The sequence below is a fragment of the Coregonus lavaretus genome (assembly GCF_964263955.1).
Source record: "Coregonus lavaretus genome assembly, chromosome: 28".
NCBI lineage: Eukaryota > Metazoa > Chordata > Actinopteri > Salmoniformes > Salmonidae > Coregonus > Coregonus lavaretus.
This window is the reverse complement of record NC_140015.1, coordinates 11,887,060-11,902,119: the sequence shown is the minus strand read 5'-3', so window position 1 is coordinate 11,902,119 and position 15,060 is coordinate 11,887,060. Positions and strand designations below refer to the sequence as shown.

Below are 15,060 nucleotides of genomic sequence, written 5' to 3'. Positions count from 1 at the left end.
CTATGGTGTTAGTAGTGACTACGGTGTTCAAGGCTGGGAGATGTGGGAGTGATGTGACCCTGTGCTGGCCAGGTGTTTGTCTATGTGGAGAGGACAGGCCAATGTTACAAATGTGAATAGAGTGTTGTACAGTGACCAACATCCGACTACACCACGTATGTACGTCAGACACAAGGGATGTTTTATCTTTTTGTACGTACATATAGTATATAGTTGTATATGTATACTTATTATATATAAATATTTTATGTCCCCCTTCTTTTATGCTTTTATGGAAAATGTATGCACTCACTAACTGTAAGTCGCTCTGGATAAGAGCGTCTGCTAAATGACTAAAATGTAAAATGCTTATATGAAGTAGGCAATGTGACACTACATTCCTCCAATCCAATGTGCTTAGTGAAGTCAGTCACTCTCTATGACATTCCATCAGGACACTGTGACAGTCTCTCCATGCAAATATCACACACACACACACACACACTCTGCCCAGCCGTAGGGTCGGCACAATACCAGTATCGCGATACTCGTTAGTATCGTGGCAAGTAAACGTAACACTAAGCAGATTTAACTTCTTTAGGAAAACAGTCCTAATGTTGGAAACAAACATCATTATGTTGTCATCCAGAGTCACACGTGTTTTCCAAGCTATAGCACACAATATTTTACATACAGCAGATTTTTAAAGGACCAAAGAGTTTGGTCTGCTTCGTGTTTTCATTTATGCCATGGAAAAATGATGGCGATACTGGTGTCATCCCGGCCCTACCAATCAGTCGGACCAAACCCTTACCAATGCCTGATGGCTTTGCTGTGGTTTATAGTAGCTTTATCTGAATGGCTCTGCTTGTTGTTATTATAGCTTTGATACAGTAGGTCAACTTGAATGGAAGGAGAATAGTTTTATTCATATTTATTATCAGATCTATGGTCCAATCAAGTGGACGACTTAATTAGTGATAATTACCATCACTATCTACTAGGTGAGCTGTGGCTTTTCCCTGATTGCATAATGGAGCGCAGTAAAATAGACTTCTCTCCTCCCCTGGTTGCTCCTAATGTTTTCTGTCTTATTACTGATGATCGATAGTGTATTTCTTTGAGCAGTCAGTGCAGAGAGTCGAGAGAAATCGCCCATGTGGCATCAGTTAGAAAGAAAGGAAGTTGGAAAGGAGAATGGAGATTCCCAATCCCCAATCTCTTAATTAGACTCGTGCACCCATCCGTCTGCATGTCTCAGTCTTGTGGAAAATCGTCCTTGTCTGTGTTTCTGACCGGTATCCTAATGAAACAGTCTTAACATGGTAACATTCCATTGATCATTTCAAATTCCATCAACCATTCCATTTGATTATTCTTCAGTCTTCTGCTCATCTCATTCCTGTTGGTAGGAACATTGTGTAGAAGGCCCTAGGTGGGAGTTTATGAATGTTTCTCTTATTTTGTCTGCATTGGTTTTATTGAGTGTAATGGCTGGAGGGTGTAGTTCAGATGGAGGACTTGATAACGTGTGTATGCATATCTGTGCGTACGGTAATGAATGCTGGGAAAAGCTTGCCAAGTAGTGCACTTTTCTACCCTTAATCAGTTTAATGTCGAGTTTGAGTTATTGAGAAATATTTTAGTCCGAGTGGGTTTAACTGTCATATTTGACTTCAGATTTGGGCGATTGTATTTTTTTATTTTAATGTATCATTTAATCCAACTCCAGCTGATAATCTATTCTGTTCCCATTTGAGAAAAGATGTACTCTACAGTGATTTGCTTAGTAATCCAAAAGAAATGTGATGTAAAATGTGAGGCAGCCCCATTGCTGTACCTCAGGCTTATTCAGGTGTGTATCTTAGAGATCCTGCCAGATTGTTGTATGTTCTCCTCACCCTCCAAAGATAATCAGATGAGATGTATAGACCAGTGGTTCCCAACCAGGAGTACTATAACCCCTGGGGGTACTTGGCCTATCCACAGTGGGTACTTGAAAAGACTTGTGTCCATAGGGTTACTGGTAAAATGCACATGAGGGGGTACTTCAGGGGTACTCCGGGCAGAGCAAAATTCAGTTGGTGGTAAGGTAACCAAAAAAGGTTGTGAACCACTGATATAGACTATAGAGGGTATCCTTATGTTACTGAGCAGAATGACCATATCAAGGTGAATGTGTGGCCATTGAGTTCAAGAGTTCATTGATTGTTATAAACACTATCCCTGAAGCGTATTTATAACATAAAGCACTATAATTTTGAGAATGCAATGAAAGTGTATTTCCTCAGCTTTGTTCTTCTTGCATAGCATTTGAAATAATATTATTGACATATGTAGGCTATATATATTTTGCTTTGCATGTGGCAGTCTGACATTGTGTCAATATATTGGATGTAAAACAAATGCTAATGTCATCACTTGCAATTAAAATGTCTGTTTTTTTTTTATATAACCTTGGTTTCCCATCTATCTTGTGTAAGGGGTTATCTAAATTCTAAATGTCATTTTGGCCAATATTATTACGCATTTTTCAAGACTAGCTCTATAAACATCTGTATTTTCCTTGGGTGGAATTTCCTCGAACTTGACAACCTCCTGTTTTTTAGAACAAAGCATAGAGAATGATAGAGAAAGCATCCCTATATAGTTCCCATTATGGCATCTGTGAGGGCAGTGTCATCTCCATTTTTAAGAAGTCAATTTTCTTCTTCACAATTGGCTGATCCCTCCTGATGACCATGAGGGATTAGCCAATAAAGTTGGAAGTCCCACCCAGTTGACTACATTAAAATGTTGGAAGCCCTCAATGAACCTGCCCATGCTAAAACAGCCTTTTGGCCACTAGAGGCCTCTATCATTCTCTATGGAACAAAGCTACATACATACATATGTACATCAAACAGAAGGGCAGTACTATGCACAGTCATTGGGCATGAGCCACCCACAGTAACAAATTCAGTACATTCAATCTTCCCTTCTACTAACGGAAGGAAAATAGTAGTACAATCACCCTGGCAGATGCAATAAGAAATGGACCTGTACTCCTGAGTGGCGCAGTGGTCTAAGGCACTGCATCGCAGTGCTAACTGTGCCACTAGAGATCCTGGTTCGAATCCAGGCTCTGTCGCAGCCGGCCGCGACCGGGAGACTCATGGGCGGTGCACAATTGGCCCAGCGTCGTCCAGGGTAGGGGAGGGAATGGCCGGCAGGGATGTAGCTCAGTTGATAGAGCATGGTGTTTGCAACGCCAGGGTTGTGGGTTCGATTCCCACGGGGGGCCAGTATAAAAAAAAAAAATGTGTTCACTAACTGTAAGTCGCTCTGGATAAGAGCGTCTGCTAAATGACTAAAAATGTAAAAAAATTGACCTGGACGACTTGCCTTAATAGAAGGAACCATGAATTCTGCTCTGTATCAGAGAATTCTACAGGAGAATGTCAAACCATCCGTCTGTGAGCTGAAGCTGAAGCGCAGCTGGGTCATGCAGCAAGACAATGATCAAAACACACAATCAAGTCTACATGGAAATTGCTAAAAAGCAACAAATTGGAAGTTTTGGAATGGCCTAGTCAAAGTCCAGACCTAATCCCAATTGAGATGTTGTGGCAGGACTTGAAACGAGCAGTTCATGCTTGAAAACCCACACGTCACTGAGTTAAAGCAGTTCTGCATGGAAGAGTGGGCCAGAATTCCTCCACAGCGACGTGAGAGACTGATCAACAACTACAGGATTTTATTTGTTCACTTATGTTCCCTTTATCTAATATTAGGTTTTGGTTGAAGATCTGATAACATTCAGTATCACAAATATGCAAAAGTAGAGAAAATTAGAAAGGGGGCAAATACTTTTTCATAGCACTGTATGCATATGGGATTTCCTCTGGGACGTACAGTAGTGGATTTATTTGCGCATGGTAAATGCCTTGTGGTAGATAGAATACAGTGGGCAGGAGGGGGTGTCACACAGAGAGGATGCTGTTGGAGGCGGAGAGCATCAGCTCTTCCCGGGGGGACTGGAGGGAGTCCCGGGGGGCTGCGTACTGGGCCACATTGGGCAGCCCGTGCACCACGCAGCAGCTGAGGGCACTGCGGAAGATGCCCATGTCATGGGCGTCGTACCACTCCTCTGTTTTCTCGTCATAGCACTCCACGTTGAAGGTAGTGGTGAAGCCGTTGAAGCCCCCCACCACGAACAGGAGGTCGTCCACCACCTCGATGCCAAAGTTGCTGCGCGGGTTGAACATGGTGGGCACCGTGCGCCATGTGTTGGTCAGCGGGTTGTAGGCCTCAGCGTTACGCAGGCGGTTAGCCCCATCGAAGCCGCCCACCTGGGAGAGGACAGAGGAAACTTGAGTCAAATATTTCTCAACTTTCAGCTCTTCCTGAATAAGGCGTTAAAATGCATTGTGCATGTACTGCATATGAATGTTCTGCTCACAGCATAGACCTGCTCCGCATAGGCGATGACCCCCACACCACTGCGCCTGCTTCTCATGGGGGCGGTCAGAGTCCACTGGTTGGTCTGGGGGCTGTAGCTCTCTGCTGTGAACAAGCACTCATTCCCATTGAAACCACCACAGATGTACACCTACAGAAAATACCATGTCAACATTTTATCATCAAAAGTCATCATCTATCATGAAGTTTTCACAGATTAATTGTGGTCTAGTTGTGTTGTGTCCCAGGTCCCTCTGTTCCACTCACCTTGCCATGTAGTGTGGTAGCACTGGCATCACTCCTCTGCTCATGCATGGGTGCAATCAGGGTCCACTGGTTAGTCTCAGGCTCATAGCACTCAGCGGTGTTCAGTCGTACGTAGCCATCAAAGCCACCCATGGCATAGATACAGCCATCCAGCACCGCCACACTGACGTAGCAGCGCCGCGAGTGCATGGGGGCCACCTGGAGCCAGGTCTGTGTGACAGGGTTGAACTTACGTACACTGTTAAAGTAGTCAACTCTGTCAAAGCCACCCACACAGTAGACAAAGCCATTGAGGTAAGCAGCTCCATGGTATGCTCGAGGGCTCTCCTCCTCCCGGGTCACATTCACCCACCGGTCAGCCCGCGCATCATACGCCTCAATGCCATTGGTGGGACTGCCACCACTCCAGCCACCAATGGCCAATAGGATGGCATAAGGCAGGCGAGGGCGGGTCAGAGGGTTGCGGAAGTCAGTGTTGGAGGGCCCGTTCATGTTCCGGTCGTACATGGCCTTCAGGGCACTGATGATGATGGGCTTGCAGTCATCATTGTCCTTCACCAGGGTATTGTTCTTCACGTTGTTCATGAAGTAGTCGGCTGTCATCAAGGCCATGCGGACCTAAGCACACAGACAGACAGACTTGTGGTTAGCAGTTGACTAGCACAACACCCAAACTTACAAAAGTTATCCAGCAGTAAAACATTGACACTATTGTCCACCTCTCACCTTGGGCAGCAGCACAGAGACGTGGGCCTTGCGGTCCTGAGGCGAGTGGTTGATCCAGCGTAGGACCGCCTCAAACACAACATCCTCCTGCTTTACATTCAGGTCATCCTTCTCGATGATGTCACAGAGCTGTGCCAGAGAGAGCTCCATGAACTCCTCAGAGAAACGCACCATCTCAAAGTGGTGCAGGATGAAGAGGTAGGCCTGGCGGCGCAGATCAGGGCAGGAGTAGAAGTCTGCGAACTTGCAGATGCCGATGCAGTTCTGCAGACAGAGCTGGGCCTCCAGATAGTCGCAGCAGGCTCTCACGATCCCCAGGATGCAGAACTGGTCTGCAGCCGCTAAGAGCGGTTCCACATTCTCTGCAGTCACAGGCACAGAACGTGTGTAGGCATACTCGATGATCAGGCGCATCATGTCTGGATTTACTCCAGGAATGCTGTAGACCTGCTTCTCGACGTTGTTCCAGCCGCTTGTGAAGAGAGCTCTGTGGGTCAAGGGTCAAGGGTTATAATAACACAGGGAGATAGGAACATCATCAAGGACTCAATATTCTTCTCACTACAGCATTGCAATCGAACAAAGTTCCTCAGGACTCCCCAAAAGTGACAAATAACTACAGAGATTTGGACCAAGCCAGAGATACCATAAATCACCGATGTTCTCTCATTCTCAAAGTCAAGTGATGCCAGAATGGGAATGCCATCTGGCCATCACATCCCAACCCAACCTGTCCCAACCAAGGGAAGCTACTCACCGGAAGTATGAGCTGCATCCACAAAGGATGTTCTTGTGAGCATTGAACTCGATTCCATTTACTTTGATGACCACATCACAGAGTTTTGCCTCCAGACGTAACTCGTTAAAGATTGTACAGGTCATAGCACTCATTTTTCTCTCCATGTTGCATCTTTGAAATTTGGTGGAGGTGGCCGTCTCTTCCAGTTCATTCATTCCTTGCATAATACATCTATAATAAACTCTATTTAATGGGGTTTTGCTAGCTCTTCGGCCTAGACATTTAGCTGGTTTACTACAGCAGCTGTGTTCATCTAAGGATTGTGAATTGTGAATGTTCCACATATGTTATGTTCCAGAATTGTTCATTATTACATCACAGCGATGAGCAAATGGAATCAGAGCATCAGCCTCACTTGTCATAAAAAGTTTGTGTTTTATTTGATCTATCTGACTGGTATGCCTACATTACAGTGAATGTGTAACAGTCATGTAATACTAATATTTGACACTACATAATACATTTTATTAAATACAGTCCATTTCAGATGTAGTGAGAGGGAAAACGTGAATTAAGAATACATAGAAGCACACAATTTGCCATAATACTTTTTTCATCTGCTCTATCAGAACATAAATTATATTAGGAACATTTAATACTGATTTTGTGGTACTGGGGAAGGTGTTAAACGCACACACTTCCGTCCTCAATTTATGCAAGCAAATGCGCGCAAAAAGTGTAGCCTGGCTATTGCAGCTTGGCTAACTAGCTAGCTAACGATATAACTTATTGATTGCATTTCTAGCTAGATCCATAGTTTGGATCATTTAACTTTTCTTGAATTAAACAACATCTCTCTAGAAAAATGGTAAGTGTACTTTATTTTCCTGATTGCCACTGAGCGAATGACTGAAATGGCTAGCTAGCTATCAAACGTAACGTGAGTTATTAAGTTACAAACAAGCTGCCTAATTTCTCAGAGCAGAATGGCGATGCCTATTTGTAGCTATGTGACAGTGACATAACAAGACTCCCAAAAAGGCAAATCACACAGAGTACTTGTTTATGCATGTTATGTATGTGATTGGGGTATTAGTGTACCCAAGTGTAAGATTCCATTTATTCAAGGCCTGGCTATGACAACACAACAGCTGCAACTGAGGGGATGACATGCAAGTGATATGTGAAGAGGTATGTAACGTTAGGCTACAGCTCCTCAGTACAGTATTATAACAATGTATCAGCTGGATGCATGTGATGTTATCAGCAGGAGGGCTGATCTGAATTGTTCAACCAATACACAGACTCCCGATGTTGTGTTCCAAAGCTAGGCTGCTGTGAAATCACTATTCTGTGGTCTGTATATGGTAAATGCTGTAAACAGTAGCAAGCACAGTAGCATTAGTGAGTATGAGGGTTTATGGGTGGCAGATAGCCTGGCCCTAGTGGTTAAGAGCGTTGGGTCAGTAATCGAAGGTTGCTGGTTCGAATCTCTGAGTGAAACATCTGTTGATGTGCCTTTGAGCAAGGTATTTAAGCTTAATTGCTCTTGTATGTCAGTCTGGATAAGAGCGTCTCAAAAATGACTAAAATGTAAAAATGGAGTGGTGAAATATTAAGCTCTTCTGTTTTTCTCTCTACTCACTCCTTGTCTCCCTCCTCCGTAGATCCCAGAGCTGTCCAACCCCTCAGTGTGTATGAGGGACCCTCAGAGGGTGGAGGAGATCATTAAGACCATGCAGATGGATAGCACCAGCACTATTCAGGTACCACCACAGAGATCCTATTCAATTAGGATTGTATATGTAATTCTATGGGTACCACACCCAAGTGTTTTGATTTATTCTCCTAGTTCCATCCTGGGAGGTTTGCTTGATAATATGCTGACGATGTCTCTTGCTTTTTCAGGTGATTTCAGACTTTGACATGACCCTCACACGGTTTGCCTACAATGGGAAGCGGTGTCCTACCAGTCACAGTAAGTATTAAAGCTGGGATAGCTTGTACAGAGAAGATACTAATGTTTTGTCTAAAAACCCATGAGAATTATGTTTGCATCTGCATAATTTTTATAGATATCCTGGACAACAGCAAGCTCATCAGTGAGGAGTGCAAAGCACAGGTATATTTCAAATTTCATCAGAAAAATGACTAGAGCACATGACAGAACTTCCTCTGATTTGGCAGATAAAGTTGTGTAGTTTAGAAAATCTATGACACAAGATGAACTGCTTAACTGAGTGAAAAATAACTGTGTGTCTTTTCTAGATGCATACTAGCCAGTTTGTCCTTTCTGAGTGTTGTCTGTTCTCCCTCCGTTCAGCTGAAGGACCTGCTCAACACATATTACCCCATAGAGATAGATTCCAAACGGACAGCGGAGGAGAAGCTGCCCCTCATGGTGGAGTGGTGAGTCACAGCTCTCTCTGAGCCTATCACTGCCCTTCTAGACCTCACTTTGCTGTCAAACTGACCAATACCCTCTGTGCTACATCAGACATAGGCACCTCCCTGCAGTCTCAATAACCCAATGAGTCCCACTGTAATACTGGCGCGTTTTGGACTTCTAACCCCTATTAAACATTGTGTGTTTAAGCTACAGATTTCTGGGTTGTACCATCGGATTCGTCTAATTATTCTGCATCCAACCATTGGTCTGTGTGATTAACTGGGGCTGGGTGTTTGTGAGAAAAGGGTGGATCCTGAAGGGGCCTGGGGCCAGGTCTTTTTACAACAACATCTGTAGAGTCCGAATGGTTTGCGCTACAAACTATTAAAAGCTATCAATGAAAAGCTGAGACTCACGAACACGCATGTTTTGCTCTATGACGCTTACAAGCATCATTAGAATGTAAGGGGTTCTTCTACATAGAAGGCGGCAGGTAGCTTAGTGGTTAAGAGCGTTGTGCCAGTAACCGAAAGGTCGCTGGTTCTAATCCCCGAGCCGACTAGGTGAAAAATCTGTTGATGTGCCCTTGAGCAAGGCACTTAACCCTAATTGCTCATGTAAGTCGCTCTGGATAAGAGCATCTGCTAAATGACTAAAATCTAAATTTAAGATCATAGGAAATCCCAGGACATAGTGTCTATAATAAGCTCACATAGCTCACAAATCCAAATAGTTGTCATTGACTAGTTGGATATTCATTTCCCAATGAGCAAACAATTTCTGTACAGCATTCATATAAATTCATTTTTATAAGATTTCTGCTTCAGACATTTGTCAATAAAACTCACGAAAGCCACTGTTTATGTTCTGTGTTCTACTCGTAGCTCTGGTTGTCCTGAAAATAAAATGGTCAAATACTTCATTGTGAAGCTAAATATAAGGGCTGGACATGTAGATAATTGAAAGTCAGATAAATGAAAAGCTGATTTTTGCTGGGGTCTCGGGACTGATGGGGTTAACCAATCCCCTTGTGCCATGCATCCCATAGGTGGACTAAAGCCCATACTCTTCTGGTGCAGCAGCGCATCAGGAAAGACCTGCTTCAGGATGTGGTGAAGGAGTCTGATGCTATGCTCAGGTGAGAAGACCCTGTTACTTTTGCCAAACCACAATCATGGCTGTTTAGTAGGGTAAAGTCATCTATAGCATACATGGTACCAAATTATGAAGCCATATCAAGTCAATAATGATAATGGTGACCAGGACTATAATGGTAGTGATTACAGTGCTAACTATACTGCTGGCCCCACAGGGAGGGCTACCAGCTGTTCTTTGACCATCTGCAGGAGCACAGCATCCCTCTGCTCATCTTCTCTGCTGGGGTAGGAGACGTGCTGGAGGAGGTGATCCGCCAGGCCGGGGTCTTTCACCCCAACGTCAAGGTCTTCTCCAACTACATGGACTTTGATGAGACTGTGAGTAGGCTATCACTGACACTCAAACCACAGTCTATACAATACAGGTAGCCTCTATGGAATTTGAAAACACTTAGTTTCATTGCATGAAATGAGCTTTTCCTATGCTAGTGACGACACAAAGACTGGGTAAAAGGTTAGTTGTTTGAATGAGGATTTAACCCATTGTTGTCCCTCTTTGTCAGGGTGCGCTGAAGGCGTTCAAAGGGGAGCTGATCCACATCTATAACAAAAGGGAGGGAGCTCTGCTGAACACAGGCCACTTCCAGGAGCTCAAGTCACGCCACAACGTCCTGCTGCTGGGAGACTCTCTAGGGGACCTGACCATGGCTGATGGGGTGCACAGCATGGAGAACATCCTCAAGATAGGCTTCCTCAACGACAAGGTAGGGTACTAATGGCTGCACACACACCAACGCTCTCACACACACTCTCTCTCACTCACACCCTAATAAACCCTCAACCATGCAAAAAGTAACATTTTTGTTTTTACTCTGAAGTTCTATTGAGTGCTTGTTTTAAGGGAATTGAGTGCTTGTTTTAAGGCACAGTCAGCTTGTTCAAACACTGTTTAAATGATGTTGGACATTTACCCTTTGTTAACCGTTCCCTCTGCATGATCTTTCTCAGGTGGAGGAGAGGAAGACGTCCTACCTGAATGCTTATGACATCGTGCTGGTGAAGGATGAGACCATGGAAGTGCCTAACGCCATAATGCTCCACCTCACCTGCACCAAGTGACCTGACCACGAACTTCATCTCACTGGCCAATCAGTAACGAGCGTTCCGACGCTACAGGAACTATGTCGTGCTGGTTTAGGAAGCGCTTGCTCAGAATGTGCCAGTAGTCAGAGACCATGAGCCAAGTCAGAATGGTATTGTTTTTAGGTTGTCTTTTACTAAAGCTCCAATGGCTGTTTGTGTGGGTCGCTGGGGTGGATCCCAGACAGTGTTTTGGAGTCGTCCTTCCATGCTCCTCCAGTTGAGTCCTTGTTGAACACTTACAATTTGAGAGAAACATCCTTTATAGTCCTACTCAACAACCCTATTGTCACATTCTCAGTTGTGTTTACAAACCATCAATAGTCCAACTGAAAGGGGATAGGAAAACTAGGTCACTTCCCGTCTGGTAAATGTATTGGATTTGTGGGGAGTGAAACGTTACTGGTGATATGTATGCCCTGTCTACATATGAGGTACAGTTGAAGTCAGAAGTGTACATACACTTTGTGCATGACACAAGTAATTTTTCCAACAATTGTTTACAGACAGATTATTTCACTTATAATTCACTGTATCACAATTCCAGTGGTAGACCTCCACAAGTCTGGTTCATCCTTGGGAGCAATTTCCAAATGCCTGAAGGTACCACGTTCATCTGTACAAACAATAGTACGCAAGTATAAACCCCATGGGACCAAGCAGCCATCATACCGCTCAGTTCTGTCTCCTAGAGATGAACGTACTTTGTTGCGAAAAGTGCAAATCAATCCCAGAACAACAGCAAAGGACGTTGTGAAGATGCTGGAGGAAACAGGTACAAAAGTATCTATATTCACAGTAAAACGAGTCCTATATCAACATAACCTGAAAGGCCGCTCAGCAAGGAAGAAGCCACTGCTCCAAAACCGCCATAAAAAAGCCAGACTACGGTTTGCAACTGCACATGAAAACAAAGATCGAAATTTTTGGAGAAATGTCCTCTGGTCTGATTAAACAAAAATATAACTGTTTGGCCATAATGACCATAGTTATGTTTGGAGGAAAAAGGGGGTTGCTTGCAAGCCGAAGAACACCATCCCAACCGTGAAGCACGAGGGTGGCAGCATCATGCTGTGGGGGTGCTTTGCTGCAGGAGGGACTGGTGCACTTCACAAAATAGAGGGCATAATGAGATAGGAAAATTATGTGGATATATTGAAGCAACATCTCAAGACATCAGTCAGGAAGTTAAAGCTTGGTCGCAAATGGGTCTTCCAAATGGACAATGACCCCAAGTTCACTTCCAAAGTTGTGGCAAAATGGCTTAAGGACAACAAAGTCAAGGTATTGGAGTGGCCATCACAAAGCGCTGACCTCAATCCTATAGAAAATTTGTGGGCAGAACTGAAAAAGAATGTGCGAGCAAGGAGGCCTACAAACCTGACTCAGATACACCAGCTCTGTTAGGAGGAATGGGCCAAAATTCACCCAACTTATTGTGGGAAGCTTGTGGAAGGCTACCCGAAACATTTGACTCAAGTTAAACAATTTAAAGGCAGTGCTACCAAATACTAATTGAGTGTATGTAAACTTCTGACCCACTGGGAATGTGATGGAAGAAATAAAAGCTGAAATAAATAAATCTTTCTACTATTATTCTGACACATTCTTAAAATAAAGAGGTGATCCTAACTGACCTAAAACAATGAATTTTTACCAGGATTAAATGTCAGAAAACTGAGTTTAAATGTATTTGGCTATGGTGTATGTAAACTTCCGACTTCAACTGTATGTATGTATGTATGCATGTGGGTGCTGTTGTGTGGATCTAGATGTTGTCTTCTCTGTATAGTTGAAAGTTGAAGGCGTTATGGTTTGTTTGTCATGTATCTTTGTGATATAAAGGGATAAAGGGCAACCTAACCTGACTTTTACCAGTTTGAAACGTCAGTGTTTTGTCCTAGTGTTCTATACACTATAAGCCATCTTTTTTGTTTTGTGAGACTTTGTTCTCCTTTTTCTTGAAACGTGTCTATTCTATGAGAATGATTACATTAAATTATTTCCATTTTAGGCACTTTATTTATTTTCAGCTCTTAACAATAGGCTACTGTTTTATGTGGATATCGTCAGTATGGAATCTAATGATACTGTCATGGTATTATGGCATAGGGTTTTGTGCGTGGCTATGTTTTACAATGGACTTTCTTGGCGCCACAATGCCACCATTTGGTCAAAGTAATAGTAATGCAAGCCATGGATATACACTGCTGAAAAAAATAAAGGGAACACTTAAACAACACAATGTAACTCCAAGTCAATCACACTTCTGTGAAATCAAACTGTCCACTTAGGAAGCAACACTGATTGACAATAAATTTCACATGCTGTTGTGCAAATGGAATAGAGAACAGGTGGAAATTATAGGCAATTAGCAAGACACCCCCAATAAAGAAGTGGTTCTGCAGGTGGTGACCACAGACCACTTCTCAGTTCCTATGCTTCCTGGCTGATGTTTTGGTCACTTTTGAATGCTGGCGGTGCTTTCACTCTAGTGGTAGCATGAGACGGAGTCTACAACCCACACAAGTGGCTCAGGTAGTGCAGCTCATCCAGGATGGCACATCAATGCGAGCTGTGTATGTCAGCGTAGTGTCCAGAGCATGGAGGCGCAACCAGGAGACAGGCCAGTACATCAGGAGACGTGGAGGAGGCCGTAGGAGGGCAACAACCCAGCAGCAGGAACGCTACCTCCGCCTTTGTGCAAGGAGGAGCAGGAGGAGCACTGCCAGAGCCCTGCAAAATGACCTCCAGCAGGCCACAAATGTGCATGTGTCTGCTCAAACGGTCAGAAACAGACTCCATGAGGGTGGTATGAGGGCCCGACGTCCACAGGTGGGGGTTGTGCTTGCAGCCCAACACCGTGCAGGACGTTTGGCATTTGCCAGAGAACACCAAGATTGGCAAATTCACAACTGGCGCACTGTGCTCTTCACAGATGAAAGCAGGTTCACACTGAGCACATGTGACAGACGTGACAGAGTCTGGAGAAGCCGTGGAGAACGTTCTGCTGCCTGCAACATCCTCCAGCATGACCGGTTTGGCGGTGGGTCAGTCATGGTGTGGGGTGGCATTTCTTTGGGGGGCTGCACAGCCCTCCATGTGCTCGCCAGAGGTAGCCTGACTGCCATTAGGTACCGAGATGAGATCCTCAGACCCCTTGTGAGACCATATGCTGGTGCGGTTGGCCCTGGGTTCCTCCTAATGCAAGACAATGCTAGACCTCATGTGGCTGGAGTGTATCAGCAGTTCCTGCAAGAGGAAGGCATTGATGCAATGGACCGCCCGTTCCCCAGACCTGAATCCAATTGAGCACATCTGGGACATCATGTCTCGCTCCATCCACCAACGCCACGTTGCACCACAGACTGTCCAGGAGTTGGCGGATGCTTTAGTCCAGGTCTGGGAGGAGATCCCTCAGGAGACCATCCGCCACCTCATCAGGAGCATGCCCAGGCGTTGTAGGGAGGTCATACAGGCACGTGGAGGCCACACACACTACTGAGCCTCATTTTGACTTGTTTTAAGGACATTACATCAAAGTTGGATCAGCCTGTAGTGTGGTTTTCCACTTTAATTTTGAGGGTGACTCCAAATCCAGACCTCCATGGGTTGATCAATTTGATTTCCATTGATAATTTTTGTGTGATTTTGTTGTCAGCACATTCAACTATGTCAAGAAAAAAGTATTTAATAAGATTATTTAATTCATTCATATCTAGGATGTGTTGTTTAAGTGTTCCCTTTATTTTTTTTGAGCAGTGTATATGCTTGTCTCAAAGAATCCATCCACCTTCAGTCTTGAGACATTGAAAGTACATGAGAAAAGTAATAGCATTTTAAATATTTGGCATGTTTGTATTTTCTCTGAAATGCCATCACTTTCTGTAAAACAGCACAGTTTTGATTATATTTTAGAGGCCAATTGTTGCCTTTTATGGTCCTGTAAAAGTAATGGTTGACCTATTCGGTCTATGGTGAAGAACATCCAAATATTTTGTACTTTTCATTTTTTGTGTGATGGCAAAACATTTCATTGCCACATAATAACTGAGGTTTTAGTTCTTGGTACAGCCAATGCATCTGATTCTATTGCTATTTTTTGTATGTTTTGCAAAATTATAATATAAAATTCACCCAGTTTAAAGATTTGAAATGGAAATCCATTCATATAAAATGGTGATGTCAATGGTACAGTATGCAAGAATCAGGTCATACATTTCTGTTGAGAAGTGTGTTCGCTACATACTCTACTGAGTGTCACAAAATTGTACATTTCACCT

At 43.8% G+C, this 15,060-nt stretch overlaps 2 protein-coding genes across 3 annotated transcripts; one reads left to right on the top strand and one right to left on the bottom strand.

Moving 5' to 3' along the window:
• Window positions 1-27: 27 nt before the first annotated feature.
• On the bottom strand, window positions 28-6,315 carry LOC311103879 (kelch-like protein 10; the record flags this gene model as incomplete). The annotated part of the gene is given in 7 exon segments (XM_084145509.1): window positions 28-80; window positions 3,924-3,999; window positions 4,002-4,310; window positions 4,421-4,570; window positions 4,687-5,304; window positions 5,413-5,899; window positions 6,170-6,315. Coding segments are annotated over 7 exon segments (1,839 nt in total).
• A 530-nt stretch (window positions 6,316-6,845) lies between these two features.
• On the top strand, window positions 6,846-12,651 carry LOC311104545 (cytosolic 5'-nucleotidase 3-like). Of its 2 annotated transcripts, XM_084146410.1 has the most exons (10): window positions 6,865-7,019; window positions 7,280-7,342; window positions 7,819-7,917; window positions 8,060-8,129; window positions 8,227-8,273; window positions 8,475-8,560; window positions 9,589-9,678; window positions 9,853-10,015; window positions 10,201-10,401; window positions 10,646-12,651. In XM_084146410.1, exons 2-10 carry the CDS (start codon window positions 7,322-7,324, stop codon window positions 10,754-10,756), a joined length of 888 nt encoding a protein of 295 aa, XP_084002536.1. In that variant the 5' UTR covers window positions 6,865-7,019; window positions 7,280-7,321; the 3' UTR covers window positions 10,757-12,651. The 2 variants fall into 2 exon arrangements, with proteins under 2 accessions (XP_084002537.1, XP_084002536.1); XM_084146411.1 differs by lacking the exon at window positions 7,280-7,342 and having other exon boundaries at window positions 6,846-7,019.
• The last annotated feature ends 2,409 nt before the right edge of the window (window positions 12,652-15,060 follow it).